The sequence below is a fragment of the Phyllopteryx taeniolatus genome, chromosome 11, assembly GCF_024500385.1.
Source record: "Phyllopteryx taeniolatus isolate TA_2022b chromosome 11, UOR_Ptae_1.2, whole genome shotgun sequence".
NCBI classification, from domain to species: Eukaryota; Metazoa; Chordata; class Actinopteri; order Syngnathiformes; family Syngnathidae; genus Phyllopteryx; species Phyllopteryx taeniolatus.
Genome location: NC_084512.1, coordinates 9,314,333 through 9,342,267, shown reverse-complemented (window position 1 = coordinate 9,342,267; position 27,935 = coordinate 9,314,333). Strand labels below are relative to the sequence as shown.

The window sequence follows — 27,935 nt, the reverse complement described above, 5'->3', positions numbered from 1 at the left end:
TTTTACGATCACTGGGCTTTATCTTGTCCAATCAAAACACTGTCGGAGAGGCCAAACCAGAAAATATTTCACCAGTCAACGCGACCAGATACACCCGTTACCACGGAGTCGATAACAACAATGGATCATGCCAATCTATTGTTTTGTGTTGGGGAAGAAAAAAACAAAAAGAGGAAAAGTGTGGTGTCGTCACCGGTTCTCGGGAGTGGGCTGTCCATTCAAAAAGAGCTTGAGGTATGTTCACATACTTTTAATACAATACGGCTCGCAAGCAGGCAACATAATGTTATGTAGCCCAGCAAGCTAGTGCTAGCACTAATGTTTGTATGTAAACAAGCCGGCGGTCTGTCGAATCATCCTCTAAAGCTTCAGTAAACATTGTTTTGTGCCCATGAATCAATTGTGACAACAGCGACCAAGTATGTTGACAAGGGCAAACACGGGAGGTCACAATACATAATCCTATTGGTCGACATCAAAGTGCGCTGTAAGAGTTGTCGTTGATATGTCACACTACATGGAAGAAAAAAATCAAACTAGACATGCTAGACATTTTGGCATCGTCTGGCTATCATAGGGCCAAATAATTGGTTGTGAATTATGTCACTGGTTACCATGGCAACGACAACAATAATGGATCACACCATGTGTTTGTAAGAACAAAATGGGGAAAAACGTGTTGGTGGTCACCGGTGCCATTTTGCATATTTAAGGATGGCTACCATTATTACGAAAGCTAGAAACATATAAACCTTTATCTACCAATACATCCCCTCCAAACAACTCCAAACCTCTAAATAACATGACAAAAATATAAAAATATAACCTTAAATAAAATACATCATACTCACCAGAGATGCTGATTATTTAGAGACATAATCCATTCTCCTTTACTCCTCAGAGCTCGATAGTTGTCGTCATGTAGTCAGAGCTAGCCAATTGTTGCTCCTCTGGAAGTGCCGAATAAATTCTTTTCCGGGTTGAAAAAAGCCAACCGGGTAAAGTGTTGGCCAACCTACCCTCACAATGTCCAGTTTTTCTTCAAGTCTGTCTAAAAAATGATATTTTAATAATGTCCAACGTTCGTCCTCCTTAGTCACCTTCAAATCACAACACTAGTTATAGTAGCTCTGATCAACCAGTAAGGGGACGAAAAAAATGCCGACATCTCTCTAAGCCTTCGCGAAGGTGAAGAGAGGTGAATCTGAAATCTGATTTGTTAAAAAATAAAAATAAAATTAAAAAAAAATAATTAAAAAAGAGCCTTTACTAATAGTGAGTATGTGTCATATTCAAGCACTGCGGATTCTGAAGGCCCTGGGCTGATTACATTGACATGGTAACGCATGGAAGCTGAAATCGAATTGGACAAAAACATCTCGCATACACACTACTGAAAGCTACATATCCAAGACGTACTTTATGAAATGAAGATGAAGGAACTAGAAAACACACACAGGAACACTTTTGGAAAGGATGCACAGCAATGAAAAAGAAAAACAATTACAAAGAACAGAAAAGCAAAAGACAAAAATGTTTTACTTGAAAGTGAAGGAAACTAAACTATTTGAGAGTTGTTTGCCAATACATTCACAGAGCAGTGAGTGCGTCTAAAGCTGTGTTCAATAATCTATATATCCCCCGTGCAGGATAGGGACTCGGAAGGGGGGCCGAAGTCGATCTTATCTGACTTGAGGTGAAGGGTGGTGTACACCTAGGACTTATCACCTGTCAATCAAAAAGCTGATGCAGAGACAGACAATCATTCACACTCACATTTACACCTATAGGATTTCAATCGACCTACTTTGCATGTGTTTTGACTATGTAGGGTAACAATATAGAAGGGTGCTTCACATGTTTTGCATAATTACCTACCTACACAAAGGACAACATATTAGAAACAGTCCTCTGACTATGCAGTGCACTTCTACACCATGGCCAACTATGCCCACATTAATAAGGATATTTTTACACTGAAATATCACTGATGTGTAAATTAAATGTTTATCTTTATGAAGTCTGAATTTTTGATACAGCTCTATTTGATCTCGTTAGATTGTGCAAGTGTACTTAATTGTCCACTGAATTGATATACTGAATATATGTTTATCTGTTCTAATTTTATCTAATGTTAAATTACAAATATACACTACAATTCTGAAATGTGTTTCTACTATTCGGCCTCTGTTATGTACATTGTGCCCAAACGTTTTGCGAGTGACAAAAAAATTGTTTCACTATGAAAGAGTGAAGAACAGTTTTACGTGTTTCTAATAATAATGCTGAAAAGCAAAAATAAGCATTTTCTAAGTTTTAAATACTCTTATTGGAAAATAAATCCCACTTGTGGAAAAAGTCAATATTTGTGACGTCGAACCATCTTTTTCAGGATGTCTGCAATTCCCTTAGACAAAAAAACATATTTGGAATATTTGAAAAACTGATGTTTCTAATAATATAGAAGACAAAACTGGTGCAGCAGAGTCGTAAAACACGAAGTTTGAATTGCTGCCAAAGCTTTTACCTATCAAGTTGTCGTTCTGGACTCAAGACAGCATGTACTGACATACTTTATCGTATATGTGCCATTTTTTCATAAGCAGTGAATAGTTTTTGCTGAGCATGTTTGCACAGTATCCAGTTTAGCATACACACAATGTAGCAGATAGAGGACTATGTGTGCTGTCAGCTGGTCAGCACAGAATGTATTGACAGAAGACATAAGTAAATTAGTTCCAGTTGGACTTGACTTTCAGGGTTATTTCATTCAGCTCCGTCTGCTCTATTGTTTGCCTACGTATTGAGAAGATGTTTCCGATAACATTCACATGTATGGCTTGCGTCTAGCTACAGATTGCATAGGGGGCCTCTCCAGCTCTCCAACAACTGGAACAACATACTGGAGCTCTCAAAATGCATTTAAAATAGAAGCATGACCGCAGTCAATGTTTCTGAATCGTGTAGTGCAGTGTGTACGTGCACATGCAACAGTAACAATGGTTAAAGTTTACTTTAACAGTCTCTAACAGTAGTCAGGTAAAACAAGACAGATACTTATGAACAGAGAGTACGAGGTGTGTCAGAAAAGATATCATTTAAATCCAAACTACAAGTTTTCCCCTTCGAAGTACTACCCCTGGATTCTAAAGCACTTTCTCAGCTTTCTCTGCCACATCCTCATGCAGACTCGGAAGCATTCTTCCGGAATCCTTCGCGGCACATTGTCACGGTCATCGTGATGTCGTCCACATCTTCAAAACAGGTTTCTTTGGTGACCTCCTGTAGCTTGAGAAGGTGGAAAAATATCAGGTGCCAGGTCGGGTGAGTCCGGAAGTTGCTCCAGCACAGCAATTTTCTTCTCGGCCAGCTGTCGGATGCTCAGGATATTGTGAGCAGGCACGTTGTTGTGGTTAGCGGCCACAAGTTGTCTCGCCGCAGCTCTGAACTCTTCTCGCACACTGAACAATGCAAACACCATAGGATCTCTTTGCAGACGTACCAGTTGATCGTCTGGCACACACTGAAGGGGAAAACTTGTAGTTTGTAGTTCGAGTTTAAAAGATGCTTTTAGTGACATTTGTACTGTAACTTTTCTGACACGTCTCTTATAACTTGTTATACACAACAAGAGTATAAAAGGTGAGAAAGTTAAAATGAAGGTTGGGAGTTATTAGAAGGGGCGGGGGTGATAGTGTTCAAGATAACAGTGTTCCAGTGTTTATCCTGCTCTTGAAAGAGTACGGAGACTGTAGTGATGTGAATGCGATTTACAGGTGTCACGAGAACAAGATTTAATCAATCGTTTTCACAAATGTTACTGCCAGATTTTTTATAAGAATTTTTTTCTTAATAGAAGATTCCCTGAGTAGCTTATATTTATTGTTGATTTTGAAGCACAGAATTGGCTAGACATCACTATACAGCATCTTTTGATGTATCAGTAGAGTAATGTGTTGTATATTTTCCTTACAATGACTGCTTTTTCATCTTGATCTGTATGGGTCACTGCATTCGCAACCTCAGATATTTTACAGTGTATTCCAAAAGTATTGAGAATTGTTAGGCCACAAACCAAGTCAATGAGAACAAATAAACTGCCTCAACAGTTCAAAGGCTCCACAAAATGTCTCCTGTACTTAATGCTCGCAAGAGCACAATGCTTTTGTGATGCATGAGATGAGGATGGGCCAGCCTGGACACCTCTTGTGCTGGTGATCAAGTTACTTTTCAGAGTTTTTGCAGTGTTTTGATACTGTCCATTGCATTGCTAAAGCTAAAATTAGCAGACCTTGAGGTGATGTGATATTACTGATGTACCTGGAGATTGATTGTGTTTGAAACATTAACTAACTTATATGGTTCTTATCATGTCTTTAGTGGGCAGTATCTCATTACCACAATGAGTTGGTCTTAACGAACAATTCACAACAGTAGGGCCCCAGGTTTCCTTACTTCTCCTTTAGGATCTGCGTTGGATTCATTCTGTTTTAGTCTCAATGGCTGCACACATCAAAGTTGGGATACACACAAATAGTTTTCTGTATTTCTCTTTAGTTTACAACTGACAACAGTATATATTGTTTTTCTCAATGATGATTTTTGATCAGTGTTTTACATATTAAATGAGCTGTTTCGTATATCTGTCAATTGCATGCTTGTATTTATGTTTGCATGTTATTCTTTCTTCTATGGTGGTAAAAAGAAAACTGATCCACAATATTGACCACGGCAAGCAAGATGAGTATTAAGTCTTTGGAGGTCATCCTGACCTCATACATGCACATCAAAAACAAGCAATGTTTGTAGTAAGTAACATACAGTAAGATACCATTCTGCTGTATTGCTACCTACATATCATTGGTGTAAAAAAAAAAAGGGTTGCTCTTTAGTAACAGTGTTAGGATGACATGCTAGAACATGAATGATTTTGGTAAACGTGAAATAAAGAATAAACATGATGCATTTCTCATACAGTCCATAACGTAAAACTGGCAAAGAAAGTGCAGCACTGGAAGGGACTCGGACAGTGAGGGATGAAACAGTGTGAACAGGTTAAAGGTGGTGGGTCAGCCTAAGGTGGAGCGTAGAAAGACAGAGCAGCAGAAGCTCCATCCATATTGCATGAAAGAGAAATCCACATTGCTCATCCACCACTTTTCCCTTCCAGAGGCTCTGTGCTGCATCCCAGGGGTTCTGTTGAATTAAGCACGACGCCAGTCTAATTTGGCTCTCTGACATTCTTATCTCTTTTTCTCCCTCACTTTCCATCCACCCATTCATCCTTCCAACTAGGGAACACCAACAGTGTTTTTTCCCTGGACTACATCAGTGGTCGCCTGACAGTGAATGGCCAGCTGGACAGAGAAAACCCACTCTACTCAGCAGGATTCACTCTTACTGTCAAGGTGAGCTGATAAATGGGGGTAGGAAAGTCCTGTCATGGAAGGGACTGTCACATCATGGAGGAGCGACCAGACGTCCATCGACCTCATCTCTATTGACGAGTTGTATTGGCACATTGAATTCAAATGTTCCCTTTTTTATCCTGCCAATTAAGGAGGTTCTCAAAATGCAGTGGAACATCTGAAGACAGACAGATTTGTTTGTTGTTTTGGGACGCTGGTCGCCCTCTGATTTGTTTGCATTAGGAATCGTGACACATAGGTAACACAAGTTAATCTCTGTTATTATTAAAACATAAAATCCATAAATAAAAGGTGACAAAACCTGTGGGGATGCTGCACAAATATTTTGGGACACTACTTTAGTCTTCTTCTCATGTTCTTCCTCATTTAATAACCCTCTTACATTGTAAAAAGCCAAAGCAAAAGCAAAGCACATCTTTAAATGTCTTATGGTATAAGCCAGCAAATTCCAAAGATTTTCCGTCTTGCAGGATGTCAGTTCGACCTGGGAAGTTTTGGGGGGGCTTTAGAGGCATATTTGTGTAACTGTACAAATGTATAAACATTTAAATAGAGGCTCTATTGCGCTGTGAAAAGTCTATTTTTACAATGACCCTTTGTAAAGCAGTCAACATGACTTCTGAAAGACTGACTTAATAGGACACAACAAGTTCACACAAATGAATACAAAACCTATGACCACAAAACGTTGGAGAGGAATGGTTCGTGATGGAACAGCCGATTACAGTTTCATCCATTTTGGTAATGATCTGAATCAGGGTTTTATTTATTTATTTTTTAACCACGTGGGTCAATATGGTATCAAAGAACCACAGAACACCACGTACCACGTAAACCCAAATACATTTGTTTTCACATTTATTGACTGTTTTTTTTGTTTTGTTTTTTTAGCAGTTCAAGGTCTGACCTCTACTTAGTGCCATTGTAGTTAAATATGATCATTATGGCATTGCTAAAAGAACAAACCTCATGGCAGCCTAAGACTTTTGCACAGTACTATACTTCCATTAGAAATCAGAAAGTCTAAATATTCACTTTCAAGGTCAAGAGTTCATCTACCCTGTGTAGATCGATAGATAATGTGCTCCCGCTCAATTGTCATCCTGATAATGTGCGCAGGCATTTATGGTTTGATCCTTTGATAATGTCCCTTTTGCAGTTTTGTGAGCAGTAAACAGCCTGCAGCCTGTCCAGGGAGGGTTTGTGGAACTGAGTAGCACAAGATAAAGGAATAGGATTTTGTGCCCTTGCCGATGTGAAGGGCTCTTATGTTACTCCCTCCTTCTCTTCTTTGTCCTCCTTTTTTTGAAGTAGATGCTGTCTCTCAATTCCTCTGTCCCTGCCCTGAGCCTAAAGTGTATCACGGGTTGCCTTGCACACCCACTTTCTCGTCAACTTCCAACCTCGGTTTTCTTTTCTTTTTTTTTGCTGTAATTTCTTTTCAGCCATTATTGTGCACGGAGTGGTTTTCACAGAGTGCAAGAGATTGTGTGAAATGGATGTCGAAGAGCTGCTTGAAAGTAGAAAGATACACAATCAAAGAGCTTTTGTTATCAATTTGACTGCAATGTTGAAGTGTAAAGTTTAATGTTATGTTGAGTCAAATCATTTACACTTGAGCTTCAAAATAATGGTGCTTACTATATGACCTCCTGAAAACACACTTATTTGCATATTCAGTAAATGTTATTGTTCATACAAAGCTGCATGTGATAGTGTTTCAGTGGTAGGCCAGTACTCTCTTTCTCTCACACGCTCTGACTTAAAACGAAAAGGAATACTTGCAAATGTATTCCAGTCTTACTTCATCTTTTTAATTGAAATCAATAATTATTAAGACGAAAAACAGAATAAGTGAAAATACTGGAAAAAATTTCACCCAAAAATATATTTATAAGATATAGATTTTTTTTCCTCCCTTCATTCTCTCTCTGCTTATGCTTCCTTGGTGGTGATGCTATTGATTTTTGTAAGGCAGCATAATACACACATTTTTCAACTTCAGGCTAGATAATGCTGAGATTATATAGGAAAAGTTACATTGGGATGATTGAGGCTATATTATTACCTGGACACCAGCAGTATGCTCGACTGCTTGTAGCACACGTCTATCAGCCATCATCAGACCATCGAAAGTCCCAGCCCATTTCTACCCCCTCCCCCCTTTCTCTTTTTCATTGCAGAAGCTTCAATCCACAGACAGCCAGAGAGAGAAATTGCGCAATTAGGTCTTCTCAATTGAACTATTTTCTCTTAAATCACATTGTGTCTGTGTGTGTATTGGTCTACATGTGGGGGTCCTCCTTTGGCCTCACTTTGAGCCCCCTGATTCAGCCTGTGCTCTTTTTTGATTCGATAAATGAAAAGCTGTAAATGCCTGTCTAGATTGTGTGCTGACAGCTTCCATCAGAAATTACATTTAGTGTGACGTATTGTGTCTCTTGTCTTTGTCTCGTCGTCTATCGCTTCACAATGGCTGTTTCCGTTGTGGCTCCCGATAAGGCCACCGAGCTGAAAGAAGATCGCAGTCCATCAGAAGCTACAGTCAGGACCACCTTCACCATCCTGCTTATTGACAAGAATGACAACGCCCCAAAGTTCAACAGTTCTGAGTACCGTGTCCGCATCACTGAGCTTGCCCAGGTGGGCTTTGCGCTGCCCCTCTTCATTCAGGCTGAAGACAAGGATGAGGTGGGTTAATCATTGTCGCTGCTACTCACTGTAATGTTGACTTGATACTGTTGTCCGTCAATAGTAATCATTTAGACATTTTTAAACAGCACATTTAGTGTTCCTGCCACTTACCATTAGCCTTATCTATTAGTCATCCAATCACAACACATGCACACACTCAGTTCACTTTAAGCTTCCTTTCACTCTGTCTCTCTCTCGCAAATGCTGCACACATGCTTGTGCACACAGCCGACACCTGCACATTGGACTTCACTACAATTTAATTTGCTCTGGAAGAGATGGGACAGAGGATCAAATTATGCTTAACGAGGAAAATCAATCACCGAGGGTGCAGATAAGCAGAAAGCTAGTCAACTCTGATTGATTTAGGTACAGAAGCAGTCAGGGTGGAATTTGTCAAATAACTACAAGTCAAGTGGATGGTGGGGGACGGTAGAGAGGAGAACAGAGGTCATAATTAATGCTCTACTGCATGGAATAGAAGCATTTACCACTTAAAATCGAGATTTGGTAAATAAAAAAATACACGGAAGTTGATTTTAAAAACTAAAGAAAATGAATAATAATATATAATTCATAATAATGTGTTCCTACAAAAAAAAGTCTTATCCATCCATTTTCTGAGCCGCTTCTCCTCACTAGGGTCGCGGGCGTGCTGGAGCCTATCCCAGCTGTCATCGGGCAGGAGGCGGGGTACACCCTGAACTGGTAGCCAGCCAATCGCAGGGCACATACAAACAAACAACCATTCGCACTCACAGTCATGCCTACGGGCAATTGAGAGTCTCCAATTAATGCATGTTTTTGGGATGTGGGAGGAAACCGGAGTGCCCGGAGAAAACCCACGCAGGCACGGGGAGAACATGCAAACTCCACACAGGCGGGGCCGGGGATTGAACCCGGGTCCTCAGAACTGTGAGGCTGACGCTCTAACCAGTTGCCCACCAAAATATGGCCTTTTCAGGGTAGCATCATCTCAAGACATCAGTCAGGAAGTTATAGCCAGGGCGCAAATGAGTCTTCCAAACGGACAATGACCAAAAGCTTACTGCCAGACTGCGTACAAAGTCGCTAAGGATAACAAAGACATTGATTTTGGAGTGGCCATCACGAAGCACTGATCTCAATCCTGTGAAAATGTATGGCCAGACCTGAAAATGCACGTGCGAGCAAGGCGGCCTACAAAATTGGCTCAGTTACACCAGTTATGTCAGGAAAAATGGGTCAAAATTGTGGAAGGATATCCAAAACCTTTGACCCAAGTTATACAGTTTAAAGGCAATGGTACCAAATACTAAAGAAATGTATGTAAACCTCTGACTTAAAAGAAAGTAATGAAAAAGTGTCCAAAAAAAGCCTCCTCTCATTATTCTGGCTTTAGCTAATAGAAATAATTTGGATAATCCTTAATTGACCTAAAACAGGGAAAGTTTAGTCTGATTTCATGTCATACAGTGAAAAAAAGTGTATGTGTCTTTTAGACAGTGTATGTAAACTGGTTTTAAACTGTACATATTATGACTTTATGAAGGAAAGTACAGTAAACAGAGTCCCATCACACTGAGGATTTGACATTACTTAACCGAAGAACAATCACCAAATTACCTTAAGGTCAAGGAATGTAAAACTCAGATTTGTTAGAGGTTGATGCATTAGTTTCACATACACGTGCAAGCTTTAGAGGTAATTGCTATTTGTTTTGATTTGCTGTCTTGATCTGGTAAAACCCGCATGTCAGTAATGATGTGCACACTCATTCACACTCCGTTACACCTGCGCAGGAATCTTACATTCCTGTAGTTCAAGGAATTCTAGGCAGATGTTTTATTTTTGAGACTGTGACATAAGTGGTAGTTACCCCTCTCTCACACTCTTTTTGGCTGTTAGTTCTTCCCTTTGTTCTTCTGCTTGGCTGGCGTCTAAAAAACTTTTTTTATGCTGGAACCTGTCAACAAACTTTATGGATGTCACTCCTGACAGGGTACTTTTATCAGGGGCTTCTAAAGGCTCAAGTAAATGGAAGAGCAATTATATTTATGGGCAGTTTGAGGTGACATCCCTGCATATTGGATAGTCTTTTAAATAGGAGCCATCAGCCACAATGGTTCTCACACAGATAAAAACAAAAACAAGGGGGCTATTTGGCTGCCAGCAAAATACTAATCGACCAGTGCACTCATCTTCCTCTGTCTGCCAGAGTGGTGATGCGACGGGCTGCCCTGCAGCTTTAAAGAGGTCGGGGGTTGGGGGGCTCCAGAGAAGGTTTTTTGGCTCAAGGCAGCCACGGACCTCTCCTGGTTGTGGTGTCATTTTGACCCTGCCTTGATTTATATTCATGCTTTTGTACTGGAGGGATTTTCGGTGTTTGAAAGACAAAGTCATTAGGTGCTCTTTTTAGAGGTTATATGGAATTTCATGTCAGATAGAAAGATATTTCCACAGCATAGTTAAAAATGCGGCACGGTGGCCGACTGGTTAGAGCGTCGGCCTCACAGTTCTGAGGACCCGGGTTCAGTCCCCGGCCCCGCCTGTGTGGAGTTTGCATGTTCTCCCCGTGCCTGCGTGGGTTTTCTCCGGGTACTCCGGTTTCCTCCCACATCCCAAAAACATGCATGAATTGGAGACTCTAAATTGCCCGTAGGCATGACTGTGAGTGCGAATGGTTGTTTGTTTCTATGTGCCCTGCGATTGGCTGGCAACCAGTTCAGGGTGTACCCCGCCTCCTGCCCGATGACAGCTGGGATAGGCTCCAGCACGCCCGCGACCCTAGTGAGGAGAAGCGGCTCAGAAAATGGATGGATGGATAGTTAAAAATTAGACAGTGCCAACTCTTGAGCCACCTCAATAGTTGGCAATGTTCTCCAACGCAAACTCCATCCCACATAGTCGGCAGCATTTTGTGAGCCAGAACCAAATCCCTGATGTATGTTTCTGTATTTAGGTAGATAGTCACGGTTGTCATCAGCGATCACAACATCTCTTTCTGCTCATAAAACAGTTCTAAAATGTATTAAAACAAACAGAATCCTATTCTTTGATATGTGTCCAAATGTAGAAAGAATAACTGGAAAATCCTTTTGGAGACTGTCCAAATAAAATGTCCAGACAGAGAAAGTGGCATCAGAAAGTTTTCTGCAGCACTATGTAGCCATCAGCCTTCATCTTCTCTTTAACAATGCTTTAAAAGTTGCCTGAATGACGTTGTATTTAAAAAAAATTATAAGCCCGTGAAAAGTCATAGATCACCTACAACTTGTTCAAATAAGTTGACTGCCCGAACAGTTTCACTTTAGAATACCTGTTTGACAGATACTGTGTGTACCTGCTATTTGATGCTACTAAACTAGAACTGGGTGTTGTTATTTCTCTGCTTTAGGTATTTTGGCTATTAGGCATCATATAAATGTTAAAATGTAAAGCACAGTTTGTTCTTGGTTTGTTTTCAGAAAAAAGTGAGTTTGTTTTCTGTGTTTCTTTGTAGTGTAGTGCATAAATACATTTTCTCTTGTTCCACCATTAATCATAAAAAAAAGCATGTTGTCATGTGGGCGGCACGGTGGACGACTGGTTAGAGCGTCAACCTCACAGTTCTGAGGACCCGGGTTCAATCCCCGGCCCCACCTGTGTGGAGTTCGCATGTTCTCCCCGTGCCTGCGTGGGTTTTCTCCGGGCACTTCGGTTTCCTCCCACATCCCAAAAACATGCATTAATTGGAGACTCTAAATTGCCCGTAGGCATGACTGTGAGTGCGAATGGTTGTTTGTTTCTATGTGCCGTGCGATTGGCTGGCAACCAGTTCAGGGTGTACCACGCCTCCTGCCCGATGACAGCTGGGATAGGCTCCAGCACACCCGCGACCCTAGTGAGGAGAAGCGGCTCAGAAAAGGGATGGATGGATGGATGTTGTCATGTGTGTGTGTGTGTGTGTGTGTGTGTTCCGGGTTTTGTCAGCCCCCTGTTTCACACACAACTGCTCCTGTGAGCATCTTCACCACCTGTGCCTCGTTCACCCTAATTACCCCTTGTATTTAACCTCGTGTCTCATTCCCTCTCGTTGCCAGTTCGTTGTACCTTGTCGTCGCGTTCCAACATTCCTTGTTTCCACGTCACAGACTCACAGTAAGACTTGACCCTGTTCCGATTATCGACCTTGCCTCTTTGCCTCATGATTTTGGATACTGTTGCCTTTCTTGGATTGCCTGCCTGTGTACTGACCTATGCCCGTCTATTAAACCTCTCTTTTTGGAAACTGTCCATTTGTTTTGGAGTCGTGCATTTTTGGGTCCTATCCTCTGTTCCGTTCATGACACATGTACTGGAAAAGCATAGATTTTAATCATCTGCTTCCGTTGACGATATCAATACATCCTCCATCATTTCGTCTGATTAAATATTGTTCTGTAAACTCTCATCCTTCCTGTGGCAGGGGGTGAACAGCATGTTCCAGGTGTTCCTCACAGGGAACAATTCCGAATACTTTACCATCTCTCCCACGGCTGTACAAGGGCGTGCCGACATCAGAATGAGGGTCGCGATGCCACTAGACTATGAGCGAATCCGCAGCTACAGTTATTCAGTAAGTTTAAAGATTTCTATACCTATTCCGCTTTGTATATAGTAACACACCTCTGGTTGGTATCCAAACTCTGCAACTTTAAAAAGAAAAAAGGAGGAGGTGTGGAAGAAGTCTAATTGATATACTGTATCAGGTTAAATTTTAATGATTGGTGTCAACACCCTTTTTATTTTTTTCCAGCTCTACGCCAATGAGTCCATATCCGACCATGTGGGATTTGCCCGCATTTTTATTGACCTTATCAATGAGAATGATAACAGACCCATCTTCAGCAAATCTCTCTACAACATCAGTCTCCCTGAAAATACACCCAGCGGTACCTCACTGCTTCGTATCCTGGTGAGTGGGAAAAGAGCGCACAGCCCAGTGAATGAATGCTGAATGCCATAATAGAAAGAACACTTACCAACTAAATGGACCTGGTACAATGAACCGGTGTATCCACTTGTTGCCATTCATGCAACAGAAAAAGTCATGGTTTCCTGCGAGTATTACAGTATTGGTTGAAATAAAATTTCACACTGAGTAAGTCAATTTGTGAGTAAATTGAGACAAGATTATCAGTATTCAGAATTATTCTGACATCTTTGTTTCGTGAAGTGCCGTGAAATTGTTCTAATCTTATGTGTGTGCCTTGGCTCAATGAAGGTTGGGAAACACTAGTAAAGTCTTGTTCCCCTTTGAGTTCTCCCTGCAGGGGTCACCAGCAGGAAGTCATGTTTCTAATTCGCATGATTTGTATGGCTTACTTCTTATGCCAGATGCCCTCCTGGATACACACCACCCACTTCTCTGGGCATGGGATCCGCATTGTAGAACTCCATTGGCTGGGTGTCGGGAAAAAAAACAACAACTGCGTATCCCTTCCTTAATTCCAAGTCAGTATGTGAGCCGAAGATACAATATTATAATACGTAATCAATAGTACACATTTATTCTAACAGGGGCATTCATATTATTGTGAATGTATAAATTTAAAAAGCATAACATTATTATTCATCGCCACTCGATACAAGCAGCCACACCTACAGTACATTCCACTTGGTTCAAGTGTAAAACCCACTGTGTGAAAATCAATAGTGTTTATAGACCCGTGCTCATGAAATGGAGATTGCAGGGCAATCTAATGCCCGATAAGTCTGGGTGATGTTGGCCTTGTGTGGCCTGCCTGAGAATATGGAGTACTGAGAGTGAGCAGGCTGTAAAGAGAAAAAGTGACGGCTGCTCTAACACACACACACTGAATGCCACTGAAGACACAATACAAACATTAAACAGATGTTGCCCACTCATGGCGAACTCTTCACTAAAAGAGAAAAATGGAAATACATTCATACACACACACACACACAAAGCGACTACACTCACTATCTCCTTCAACTCCCTCAAAGTCAACACATGGCTAAAATGAGACAGTGTCATTGTAGGCTCTATTAGTTAGCCCACATGATTACAATCTAGGGTTGTCTGTATGTGTGTGTGTTTGTCCGGTAATGTGTTTGCACAGATTTGTTTACCAGTGTGACTCTGTCATAATTTAGTTCATTAGTAATTTAGACAGTGAGTTACAACGGTTGTGATGCAATGAATGCAGCAGGCAGTTTATTTTCATGCTGCTGTCTGATTAAACAAGTGATTGTCACTCCCCATGTCGTTTTGGTTCTCATGAGGAATGTTGAGGTCGGATTTTTAACCATCCATCCAATTTCTATACCGCTTGTTCTCGTTAGGGTTATGGGTAATTGGAGCCTATCCCAGCTACACACTGGACTGGTCACTGCGTAATTGTAAGGTATAGACAAACATACTTTCATTCACATGGACAATTTATATTGTATTAAATTGCCCCAATGGCCGCATCTATCTCACAGTTCCGAGGACCTGGGTTCAAATCCGGCCTCGCCTGTGTGGAGTTTGCATGTTCTCCCCGTGCCTGGGTGGGTTTTCTGCGGGTATTCCGGTTTCCTCCCACATCCCAAAAACATGCATGGTAGGTTAATTGAAAACTCCAGATTGTCCGTAGGTGTAAATGTGACTGCAAATGGTTGTTTGTTTATATGTGCCCTGCAATTGGCATGTGACCAGTTCTGGGTGTACCCCGCGTCTCGCCTAGAGTCAGCTGGGACAGGCTCCAGCACACCCACGTCCCTAGTGAGGATAAGCGGTACGGAAAATGGATGGATAGATATTACCCCAACAAGCATGTTTTGGAATGTCCCCAGTGTGCTACCTCAATTACGTTTGTAGATGACAAAAATTACCAAAATTGTGTAACATAGCACATCTGTAAGTAGATTGCATACAAGGAAAAACAACCCAAACAATCATGATTATTATACATATTACTACAGGACGTCCTCGAGTTACGACGCACTCGACCTACGACATTTCGACACCCGTGCCTCGTCCACCATTTTGTCCCAGCACCATAGTGTTTCTGCTTAGCTAGTGCATAGTGCTTGTCTGTGTTTGTGTCTTTGCCTTTGTTTTTGTATCTTTGCCTTTTTCGCCCTCCTTTTTTTTCACACTCTCAGCGGTAATGGTAAGTACAGCATCTTATTTTTTTTTTTTAGTTTCTTTATACAAAGTGTTAACCTTTCCTGCTACGGTCACCTGACCGTGGTCGGGAGACGCAGGGGTTAACTCCCTTCTCTCGTTGCACAGCTGCGCTGGTTGGCGGCAACAATAAAGGCACGAAGCATCAATTTGCTGCTTTAATGGCTTTATTAGCTCCTCTGCACATTCGACGTCAACGGGTCCTCCGCTAATCGCTACTCTTCCCCGTTCGCCGTCACTACACTTGCCACTGTACACACTCATACCTGCGCGCACTCCTTCCTTCTTCGCAGTCCCGTCTCACTCACACATCGACGCACACGCCCACACACACTGAGCTTGCTGTCACAATCACGTGGGACAATACTCGTAACAGAAGTATTTCGACTTTAATGGTGAAATCCGACTTGCGCGGAAAATCGTGTTACGTCGCTAGCGTAGGAACGTAAATCGTTCGTAAATCGAGGACTTCCTGTACTGATTATCATAAAATAAAATTCAATGGGGCGGCATGGTGGTGATTATAATAAAATAAAATTCAAATAAAATTGGCGCAAACCGGTCTGCGGAATTGGCAAACCACTTAATTGTAGGGTACTATAGCCTCGCGCTTGCACGAAAATCAAGATACGCCGGTGCCATCTACGTAAATAGAGCCCAATGTGTTTAAGATAAGCACACAAACCTTACAGCAGAAAATATGAGTGGATACAACACACTGCTTACAAAGTATCCAGCTGCCATCTTAAACATTGTTCGTTATTAGCATCAACTCAGAATGTGTCTGTTTAATATGAAACAACAACCACATAGAGAAAGACATTACTTACATTTTCCGTCATATTTACAATGTTTTGTGGTTGAACAGAGAGGACCAGCAAACTTATTTTAAAAACTACATGGTCAAGATTTTTGTGCCCTGGACCGGAAATGTGTCACTAATCCGATAAAACATGAGCAAAACAACTGAGCATTTACTACTGTATATAATATTTAGCCTGCTCATCTCAAAAATGATATACAGTAAAAATATTTCAAAATATTGTCATTTTATTCTCATTTTTCAATTCAATTTATTTTATTTATTATTCAAGGTAATGTGGTATTGACCAGCTGCCACTTCCAAAACCAAAAATCAATTTTAAAAGCTGAAAAATTAAGACATTGCAAATAAAACATTATTATTCAATCAAAAATTTAAAATAATTACTGGTAAATAATCATAGTAGCTAGAAAAAAAATACTACAATTGGATTTAAATTATCTGTACTGTTATTAAAAGTCCAGCATCTACTGTATATTAAACCGAGCTCATGTTAATTAGAGTGTTTTGTCACCACACACCGTGTAACTCTGTTGCATCTCATTCATTGTCCTCCACGGCTTCATTTTGTCTACTTGTATAAATGTGCTGAGAGACCCAAAGGTATCAGATGTCTGTGAGGGGCATAAGAAGGTGGCCAAATGATTTTTATTACAAAAAACAATGATGACTGTCTCATTTTAATGGTCTGCATGTCCAGACATATTACACCTATAGTATAACTTACTGCCAAACTAAATGGCCTATTATTGCAATAGACCTTGAATTGGTTCTGTTTTGCTTCACAGTGTGTTTTTGGTTTTTTTTGTAGTGTTTTTTTTTTCTTTTTACCTGGGCTAGAGGCAGATTTCCCTCTGTTTCAAACTGTAAAATAAGCATGAAACAAACAATGATAAACACTACGTCATGTGTCTTTCCCTGTATGTCAGGGACTCATCATCTGTGGTCTGTAATGGCCTTCTTCTTTAACAACACTACCGTAACTTGTCTGAATTTTAGAAAGTCTTCGTGACTTTAAAAAAAGTCTTCATGACTTTCTAAAATTGCTAAAATGCTTATTCTTTGTCATAGCTGAGTTTACGTTCTCTTCAACATATTTGAGCACTTTCCACTTAAGACTCTGTTTACTGTGTTGACAAGGTTCCTTTTTGCGCTTAGTGGTGACATCTGTACTCTAACTAGTGGGCTTTAGAATAGCTTGGTTTGAATTGGTAAAAATAGTCAAGTATTTTTCAATGTGAATTTAGGTAAAGATTTGACATGTTGATTACCGTAAGTACCCTATGTAGTTAATGTGCACCTTCATGCTTAAAAAGAGTCATAAAATAAGTGTCGCGTGCTATAAGACTACTTTTTAACTCACAATAAATGTCATTGTCAAGAGGTGTGTGCGGTGTGCATTTCTGTAGCGGAGAATTGTCCCAGTGGTGTGAAGAGACAGGAATCTAGATAGGGTGGAGTCTGGGTAATGTTTATACAATGCTTTATACCTATGCTAATTGGAATTATGCATGTTGTTGCCAGCTCTTCTCAAAAGTGCCCAACAAGCAATCTGATAATGTTGCTGAAAGGCTTGGTTTAGGTTAATATTCATTGCTCATCTGATCGGCCCTGATGTACAGAGGTAGCTGATGCATTTTGTAGTGCCCACTCCTGCATCCCTGTGGACACTTACACCCAACACATAGGTACACACACAAACACAGCTATTTAATATTTATGCTTTGCAGTGCTACTTATCAGTATAAATATTTATAGTGATTTACTCTTTTGTCTGTATCCCTTCCTCTCTCACTTCATCTCTTTGTCCTTTTCTTTTTTTTTTTTTTTTTTTTCTCTTGAGACTTTAGACATTAGGAGCTGCTAATGTTAGTAGAAATCAACGTGATTTTGCAATAGAGGGTTTCAGAGGGTATGTCTCCTATCATTTTCATTCTTTTACGTTTAGAATGTGAGTGTTTTTTGGCTGATGATTTTTGGGCTCTCCGATGGTCACCATGGTTTACAAGCTTGCAGTTTTGCTGTCAATTTAGTCAACCACGTTCATAGCTGTTGTCTCTATCTTCTCAAAGGATGCTGATACCCATGCTTATTGGTCTCAAAGTTTTATATTACTTTGTGACATGCCATCTCCATCTGTACAAAATTAGTGGTACACTTAGATATTGCATCAACAGGGACGGAAAATGAATGAAATTAATGGAGTTCGTCCCTCCTCGGTTGCCTTTTTTTTTTTTTTTTTTTTACTTTTTCTGGGAAGACAAGGGTGTGTGTAAGTTCTCTCACGTTCTTCCACACCAAACTCCTCCAAGCATGCGTTTATTGACTGAGCTTTTTGCTCTGAAAGACAGTCATGTTGGAACACAAAAGGGCTTTCAACAAATATTTTTTTACATATTGGAAACATAGAATTATCCAAAATGTCTTGACAGAAGAAGGGGTAAGTTTCAGGGTAATTGAAGCATCTTGTTCAATCCCTGATTCATTGATTGGGGTTGGTTGGTTGAAATATGTTGCCTATGACTTCTGTCAAGACAATGTATCAGAGTCATTTAATTTACTCCTGCCACCGACGAGACAGGTTTCCAATAGTAACAGTAATAGCAGGAGTAGATATAGTGCGCAAGGGTACAGATCCCTTGTAAGGGGGTTGATCTAAACATAATTTTAAAACATGTCGAATTAGTCATTTTATTTGTTGTGACAAGGTGTCAAGCGTACGTAATAAATAATAACAAATAATGAATTGAATGATATGCGGTTTAATCATGTCACTAAAAGGCACATTACCGCTAAAAGAACATCCCTGCCCTAGTTATGGCTGCATGTTAAACATGTCTATTGTGACTGTGTCATGTCTTGACGTCAGTTCTGCTCCCTCATCATTCAGCAATACTGCTGCTACCACTTTGTCCCTTTTTATTCAGTGTGTGTCTTCAGTGTAGTCACAACTCTCTAATCTCATTCTTTCATCATTGAGGACAGAGGCAGAAAGAGAGGGGGAGGATGAAGGCCTTTCAGCAACACGAAGCTGCCAGCTGCTTTAAGCCTTTTCACTGGCAGCTCAAACTGGATCTCCCGTTTTTGCGTCCAACACAGTCACCCACCTTTCTCTTTATACCTCTTTTCTTTACTTTTGAGTTAAAGGCTATTTTTTTACCACTTCACATGTGCTTTGAATAATTATAGCTGCCTAAACACTAGACGTTTTCCCGCTGCCACTGTGTCAATTTCCTTCCTTTAAATAGCTGGAGTTCTTCTGTCATGTTGATTAAATTCACATAGACACAATAATAATAATAATAATAATCCATCCATGCATTTTCTGTACCGCATATCTTCACTAGGGTCGCGGGCATGCTAAAGCCTATCCCAGCTATAGAGGCGGGGTACACCCTGAACTGGTCGCCAGCCAATCGCATAATAATAATAATAATTGGGTGTAGTCACACACCCACACACAAACACTCACACACATATTGTATGCACCCCCACACACAAACACTCACACACATATTGTATGCACCCACACTCATTACAGCCAGGCTTATACAGTACATGATCACACAAAATGCCTCCACATATCACCATTATCAGTCTTGTGGACTCACAAATACGCATATACACAGGCACTTATAAAGTGAGACATACACACATACCATAAGTGTGTTTGCCCACTGGCCTCCCCTCTCTGATGGAAAGAAACACATCATTTAACCAAACTGGTCAACTGAAAACTAATTTCTCTTTTGTAGTTAGTGCCTGAGGCCCCAAGGGGGGTTTTAGAGTTTATATTGGCAATCAGCAGCTCACTGACTTTTTGCGCACAAGTCCTTATCAACTTTTTTGAAAAGGAATGCTGACTATAATACTTTAGCGCAGCGGATATTTTAACCATTTGGCATTCACAGTACAGTCACATTCAAAATACAGTATAAGGAGGCTACACGCACTATCATCAAATCTTATTAATTTTGACTTACTGGCATTATTCTTAATGACTTTGACTTCAGAGTTCATGTATTTTAAGGATTAAGTGTTTGTTGTTGTTGTTTTTTAGCAATTCAGCAACTGGTGTAGTCTTCCATTTTGATTATAGAAGCTAAAGGCTTGTTAGCGCTAGAAAAGAATACATTAAAAATGTACGTATGTAAAAACAATATGATTTTCATACCACTTTATTGGATTTTTTTTAAAAGACAAAAACCTAAAAATAATCAAAGACTAGAAAACCACAAATGCTTCACTGCTAATGTACATTTCAAGAATGAATCTGCATATAACTGAAATTTGTGAAATGTCATCTGCTTATGAACTATTTGTTAATTCACTACCTATTTTTTTTTTTTATCTTTGTTGAATGAGCATTTAATCTAGAATAATAAGAAGAGATAGTTACATAATACCCATGGTTAAGTAAAGTTGTAGTATAATCCTATACCCAACAATGTTTATATCCGCTAAATCTAAAATAGGCTTTTAAGCATCTAAAGTTGAAAGTCTTTGGCTTGCAGTTGGCAAAGTGACTTGTCCACACTGTCATGATGATTGTTCAGAGGATGGGAGTTAATGACTGATGGGAGGGAAAGAAAAGATGGCTATCGCCTTTACTTCTTAACCTCTCACCCCTCTCTCGCGCTCACTCTCTCCTTTTCTGTCGCTAAGGCAAGAGGGGCACTATAGCTCCCCAGAGGCGCTCCTGTCGCCTCCTCGATAGCTGTCACGCTAACACCCCCACTGCTATCATTGGAGCACTTATGGGTCTGTCACTCACCTGGGAGAGGGGGAGCAAAAGAGACAGAAGCATCAAGGGGAAAGAGTGTGCAGAGGAGATATGTAGAGGGAGTGCATTGGGAAAATGGAAAAGGGCGGAGTGGAGGATGGGGTGAAGACAGAAGGAATAGGAGAAAGATAAAGGAGCAGTGGGAGAAGGTGGGATGAGTAAAAATTCAAAAATAAAGAGGAAGAGAGGAATTGAGGATGAGCTCCTCAAGACACCGCAGACGAAGCCTCAGAGGTTAATAAAAGAACCTGACTGGAGTTCCAAAGACTTCTTATTTATTTGGTGTCCCTCTTTGCAAGTTAGCAGCATGTGCTTCAGTGCATTTGACAACAAAGTGATTTAGACATTAAAAAGAAACATTGATTTACCATCCGGGATGATGTGAAATTACAGGCTCGAGCACAACAGTGTAGCGAACAGATGATAGTTGCAGCCTTTACGCTACCGCTGAAATTGTGAAAGTTTGGACATAACTGGTGAACCACACTTTTTCCTCACAAGAATACAGCAGTCATCAAGAATTCTTCAGATTTTTCTTTGCCTTACCTCATCCACACAAGTCCACATTTATGCTGAATGGCCTTTGTGATGCAGCGTTCCCATTTTTCAGAACTTTAGACAGTGATTGTGATTACTATCTGCGACTGGCTGGCTGACCAGTCCAGAGTGTACCCCGCCTTTCACCTAAAGTCAGGCAGGAAAGTCTCTTTTACTCCTGTGGTCATAGTGAGGATAAGTGGTATCGAAGATGGATGGATGGATTTTTACTATTATACTGTACTATGTGCTGAACTCAGGGTGGGGAACCTTTTTTACTATACGCAGGCCATCTTTCTATAAAGCCCTCTGAGGGTCATATAATAAATTTCTCAACAAAATGTGGCAATGATCAAACAAATGTATTATTACATATTATGAGCTATTGTGGGTTAAATATTTTGGAGCTTGGCAAAATAAAGCCTGTCTGCAGAATATCTGCACCATATCCACCTTGTTTGTGGAGTTTGTTGACTTGTGCTAGAGCCCACACAGGTTGTGCGGGCACATTCTTTGTGCTCATGTTGTCCAAAAATGTCAAATTATGAACAGAGTGTGAATCAAATACACTAAATCTAGCATTACTTTCTGTATCATTAACCACTGACTTCTCCTAGAAATGTGTTGCTTGATGACAATGGTTCTTCAACTGTTTTCTTGTATTTTTTCTTTTCACCCAGGCTACAGATGGAGACCTTGGCACATTTGGTATTGTGCGTTACTACTTCAGCGATGAGCCAGACCAGTAAGATGCATCTATATAAACTGCACTGTAGCATATATTATTTTCTTTAATCCTGATATGGCAGTGGAAATCAGAAACCAAAATGAGAGCAGGCGGGGAGAACTTTTCTGCTCATGTAAAATATAATCGCAACATATCGTCTGTTCAGTAATGCAGTTTTGGAGCTTCTGAATGAGCTAAGGGCTGACTTGAATGAAGCCAGTCACAAGAAGGAGTCATGTCATATCACATATGACAAAACATCTTTTGGCTCTGCCTTTCCGTGTGTCTGGGTCATTTTAGCGCACTGTCACAATTGGTGCTCGCCTCTTCAGAGGAGTTTTCTGGGTGTGCTTTTAAATAAAAGGTTACGCAGGATGGGCACACACTCAAAAGTGTTCTCTGTCAATTGACTGTCTGTTGTCGTACTAGAGCGGCTCCAACTACCGGAGACAAATTCCTTGTTTTTTTTTTTGGGACATACTTGGCAAATAAAGATGATTCTGATCCAATTGCCATGCACTCAAGACAAGTTAAATTAAACAAACATGGCTTTTAAGTGGCTGCTGGCTTTTCCAAATTATCTTAGAATCGATTTATTTTCTTTAACTCAGTAATGTTTGTTTGCCTCTTTCACCAACACTTCCAATTCCATCACTTTTAACCTCCACTTGCGGTGCTTTCCTGAATGTTCAAAAACCATCAGAGCTGCACTAAATTACCTAAAAGTATGTACTGTATGCATTTTAGTGACATCCCATTCTTAATCCACAGGGTTTAATATGAGATTGGTCAACCCTCTGCAATTATAACATCTAAAACTCTTCTGGAAAGGCTTTCCACAAGCTTTAGGAGTGTGTTTGTGGGAATTTATGACCATTTTTCCAGAAGTATAGATTTTGGACAGTCAAACAGTTTGGGGATTATCCCTTCCTGTTCCAACATGTCTGTGCACTAGTAGACAAAGCAAGGTCCATAAAGACACGGATGAGGGAATTTGCTATTGATGAACTTGACCGGCTTGCCCTCAACCTGATAAATCACCTTTGGGTTAATGTCGAGTCGATAGTGAGCCAGGCCTTCTCATCCAACATCACTGTGTGAGCTCACTAATACGCTTCTGGAAGAGTGGTCAAGAATTTCATAAACCACCTCCTAAACATTGTTAAAAGCATTCCCACAAGCGTTGAAGCTGTTTTAGCTGCAAGGGTGCACCAACATCATTGCGATATCAGTTAAAATCATATGCAGACCTGCCAAATGTTACGGAACGTCCATATTGTGTTCCAAAAAATCACTGAACGCTTACTCGTTGCGGCCATAACACAGATTGTTCCAGATACTAGGGGGGAAAAAATCCAACGTCTGACATTACCGGCCAGTACAGCACTGTGCCAGCCACCGTGATGTAAATTTTATAAATGAATTTAATGAAATAAACTCTATATTGTTTAAAAAAAAAAAAAAAAAAAGAAAGCTGCTTGGTGTATGCTATTTTATTACGCCGCGCCTCCCGGCCACCAAGCCACGGAGGTGAAAGTTCTCGTTGCGTCTGGTGTCAACGAATTGTAAGTCACTAATCATCGCCTCCACGGTAGCGAATAAACTACACTTCTTACACATATCGTTTACGTTATCACGAAGGGAGGGCGAGCAGTGGGTAGGAAAAGACGGAAAAGCATGATGCTAATTGCTAAGCTATCGTGTCATGAAGTCGCAAAACACCGAGATAAGTGATTAGGTTATTCAGTACACTTGTCACATAGGTCTCGCTGGAACCACGTTGTAGCAGAGAGTAAGTTTGAACAAAATAACAAGGCAACCAATATGGGTCTGGAGCTATAAATGTAAAGTAATTAACAGCCTCACAAGATGCCCTTTATTAATAATAATGATAATAGACTTTTTTTTTTTTTTTTAACCAAAGTTGAAAACAGAATTGGTAAAGGCGAATGAATCCATAGACACAGATAGTTTTGACGATAGCACGTTGAAATCTCATATACTTTGATTCAGGCATCCGCCATTACAAGGTTGGTGCAATAAAAACATTAAAATAACTGGTCATAATTTATTAATGATTATGATTATAGACTAATGATTATGTTGTGCAATTGAACAGTATGCAGAATTATTTTTATCCTATTACAAAATATACTGCAATAATTGCTCCATGGTAATGTTCATGACAAAATTTGGAAAATATGGAAATTCAGACAAATTTAGACAAATTGTTCTGGAATTGAATTTCTATAGGATGGCAGCTCTGCATATTTGAGTCAAGGCAGGGGAGCGAACACTTTTGGCAATATAATGTACCTAAAGCACAAAACCCTCTTTTAAATACAGCGGTCCCTACCCCTTTTACACCTGTTGCCAACAATGCAGGCAATCCCTTCGAGTGAGTGATCACATAATTTAGTGCCCACTTTTTCATATCTTAGTAAATCAGGCCCAATATGATAATACATCTCCGCAGCTGTGAACATCAATTTCAATTTTTTATGTTCTTTCGCAGGTTTTCCTTAGATGCAGAGACAGGCTGGGTGATTCTGCGGGCCAGTTTGGATTATGAGTTGATGCGTCGCTTCACACTGACTGTGCTAGCGAGGGACGGAGGAGGGGAGGAGACCACCGGGAGGATCCGAGTCAATGTGCTCGACGTAAATGACAACGCGCCACTCTTCCAGAAGGAGGTGTACGTCGGCTCTTTGAGAGAGAACGAACAGGCTGTCCAGCCTGTGGCCCGAGTCAGGGTGAGGGGTTAAAAACTACTAATTATGCTTACATGAAAGCGGGAGATTTAGAAGTAGCATTAGTAGGCTAAATTAATAGTCATTCATTGGTAGTCACATGCAGTAATCCCACAGTTATTGGTGAAATCCGCAACGCAGCAACCATAGAGTTTTTGTATTATTTATTCATATTTTAAAGCTGTATGAACCTTCCCTACACCCCTATTAACCTCTACATATTCTTAGAAACACATTCTATACTGTTAAACATCTTTTACACTCTTAAACATACAGTAATGGACAGTAGTACTGTACACTATGTACTGTACATTTTATTCCTTGTAATGTGTGTTAATGAATTTTTATTTATGAATAGAATGACGCCAGTAAGGTCCATTCATTTATTTACAGTTTTAATGTTTTAAGCTAAGAGGTGTTTATTGTACCACAAAGAAAATACAGCACACACTCAAAATCCAACAATATGGCAAAATATGTAATGTACTGAATCTGCAATAGGTGAACCGTGATATAGCGAGGCAACACTGTACTTTATTTATGTGGAATTAATTTCAGACACCGATATACTGTATAGTATATTCTCAATTGCTATTTCCATTCATCTAGTTCCTTTTTTTTCCTCCGTGTTGTATAATCTTGCATTTGTGTATTTGTGTGTACTCTATCCAAGAAGAACGGGCTGACCTGGTGTGTTGGCTATTTGTCACTGCCACACAAAAGCCAGAGGTGCACAGGCACAATGGTAACCGATGGCTCAGCACTTCCTTTGATTGTGCCCTGAAGAGAAAGCCTATTACATAGTTTGTAGTGGTGGGTCCAACGATGGCTTTCCCTTCCACAGTGCATAGTGGCGGCTTGTGTTTACACTGCAGGACGTCAGACGATTACTTGGTTGAACGCCTGGCTCACTGTGTTTGATTAGTCTCAGCTAACCTAATGCTTCTGATATTAATAAGCTGCCTCGGAGGTACTGAGAAGCCACATGGCACCAAATGCTGGGGCAGCAATTTGCCCTAAAACAGACCTCATGCACTACAGTAGACCAGGGGTGGCCAACTCGACAAGCATTAAGAGCCACACAACACACCTCCACACAATTTCGTTGAAAAAATACCAGTAGTATACGGAAGGAGGTGATGTGTTACAGTGATAGAGTTTGCTGTTATTTCCTAAGTAGGGTTTTGTTTCCTTTGCTTCTCTGTGCTGAAATGGCTTTCAATCAAAGAGTGGGCTCATGCACATAACCAGGAGATTTGACAACCTGCCCAATAGAATGACGCCAGTAAGGTCCAGTACACTGGAAACATCTGGGAGAATCATGACTAAGTCCAGCCAATAACAAAATAATGAGAAAGTGTTTTCGTTGTTGTTAATGTTGTGGATTAGCCTTGGAAAGGTTTCATTTGGCCGGTATTTAGCTGAGCTGGTGTTTTGATATCCTAGCTACTAATAGCCGGAACAAGCTTAAATGTTGACAATAACATGCTGGCACTCATTGACAGTTTTTTCTTTTTTTTCACTCACTCAAAATGTATAACTATAGATTTCTTCTCTACCTTCTCTTGCCGCAGGCAACAGATGAGGATTCGCCTCCCAACAACTTCATCACATACAGCATCATTTCAGCATCTGCCTTCCCTGATTACTTCAGTATCATCATGGTGGAGGGCTATGCAGGTGCGCTTAGCATTGAAAACATGAGGCTGAAGTTCAAGCATACCGTGTACAGTAAACAAGTTGGTACACAACTTTGGGTCAGTCGATTAAGCAGGAGGTTTGCTACACTTCTTAGTGAACCCAAACCTCAACGCATTAAATATTGAGAACAAATCTATGCTAGCCAACTTCATAGGAGAGTTTGGTGTCAGCTCTTTGTCTGATTCAAAATGACTGTACCCCAGTGCACAAAGCAAGGTCAATAAGGGAATGCTTGGATGAGTTTGGGATGGAAAGACTTGACCTCTCATCTAAAATCAGTGAAAGGATGGATCAATGGACATTAGATACAGAAAGTCTTCGGCAATATGGAAAGTTTTACTTGCTCTTACACTCTCCCTTCATCAGTGATCAGTGTAACCAGGCCTCTGGACTACGAAAAGGTTCCTAGTGGAACGATCCATCTGACAGTGATGGCCGAAGATGGAGGAAACCCAGCGATTAACAGTACTGTCGCTGTCACAGTGGAGGTTATTGTAAGTATAGCCATGCAAAATACATACACACACACACACACACACACACACACACACCGTGTACTGTGTAGAACAACGATGAAAATCATATCTCACTCTTAAATAAGCATTTAATGTTTGAGTCCCATGTCCGCATAAACAGTCTGTTCTTTGTGAGCTTAAATCGTAAAAGAAAAAAAGAACACTTAAGCTTTACAATAAATATACTGAATATTGTTTACATTGAACTGCGAAGAAAGCTCCTGTATATGAAACCATGGATCAATCCATATTCTATAACGCTTGTCCTCACTAGGGTCACGTGTGAGCTGGAGCCTATCCCAGCTGACTTTGGGCAAGGTGGGGTACACTCACCTTCCAACCAATCACAGAGCACATAGAGACAAACTACCATTCATATTCACACCTAAGGTCAAAGGCGGATGGAATCAGTATTGTGATACCCTTGTGGCCATCTGTTATTAGACAACTATACCACAATTATGTAAATCACAACAATAAAATCATCGCAACAAGAAGATGCATGTACTGTAATTCTCAGCCAAACTGGGCATGTTAGGTCAACTTAATACTCTAAATTATCCATAGCTGTGAATGTGAGTGTAGATAGTTGTTTGTCTATATGTGATTGAATGGTGACCAGTCCACGGTGCACGCCACCACTCGGCCAATGTCAGCTGGAATTGGTTCCAGCGCACCTGTCATCATAAACAGGATAGGTGGTAGAACATGGGTGGATTCAATGCAGGATGCTATAATGTGCAATAAAAAAAAATACTGTAGGACTATGATGGACGTTGCATTGGATAGTTTAAATTGTGTTAAATAATTTCAGCATCATACCTCCTTAAATAACACACACTTT

At 40.5% G+C, this 27,935-nt stretch overlaps 1 protein-coding gene and 1 long non-coding RNA gene across 7 annotated transcripts in view; one reads left to right on the top strand and one right to left on the bottom strand.

The window, feature by feature from the left end:
* cdh23 (cadherin-related 23) overlaps positions 1-27,935 on the top strand; it is a 205,850-nt gene that overhangs the window by 108,699 nt on the left and 69,216 nt on the right. For 4 of the 5 annotated variants that reach the window (XM_061789259.1, XM_061789262.1, XM_061789263.1 and 1 more), the window contains exons 10-17: positions 5,296-5,408; positions 7,932-8,120; positions 12,550-12,699; positions 12,880-13,038; positions 22,079-22,143; positions 24,641-24,878; positions 26,450-26,555; positions 26,943-27,070. In XM_061789259.1, the coding sequence (XP_061645243.1) occupies positions 5,296-5,408; positions 7,932-8,120; positions 12,550-12,699; positions 12,880-13,038; positions 22,079-22,143; positions 24,641-24,878; positions 26,450-26,555; positions 26,943-27,070 (1,148 nt within the window). The remainder of the gene's footprint in view (positions 1-5,295; positions 5,409-7,931; positions 8,121-12,549; positions 12,700-12,879; positions 13,039-22,078; positions 22,144-24,640; positions 24,879-26,449; positions 26,556-26,942; positions 27,071-27,935) is intronic. The other variant, XM_061789260.1, reaches the window with a different exon arrangement.
* Positions 1-27,935, bottom strand: part of LOC133485497 (uncharacterized) — a 48,374-nt gene that overhangs the window by 15,505 nt on the left and 4,934 nt on the right. The window lies entirely within an intron of this gene.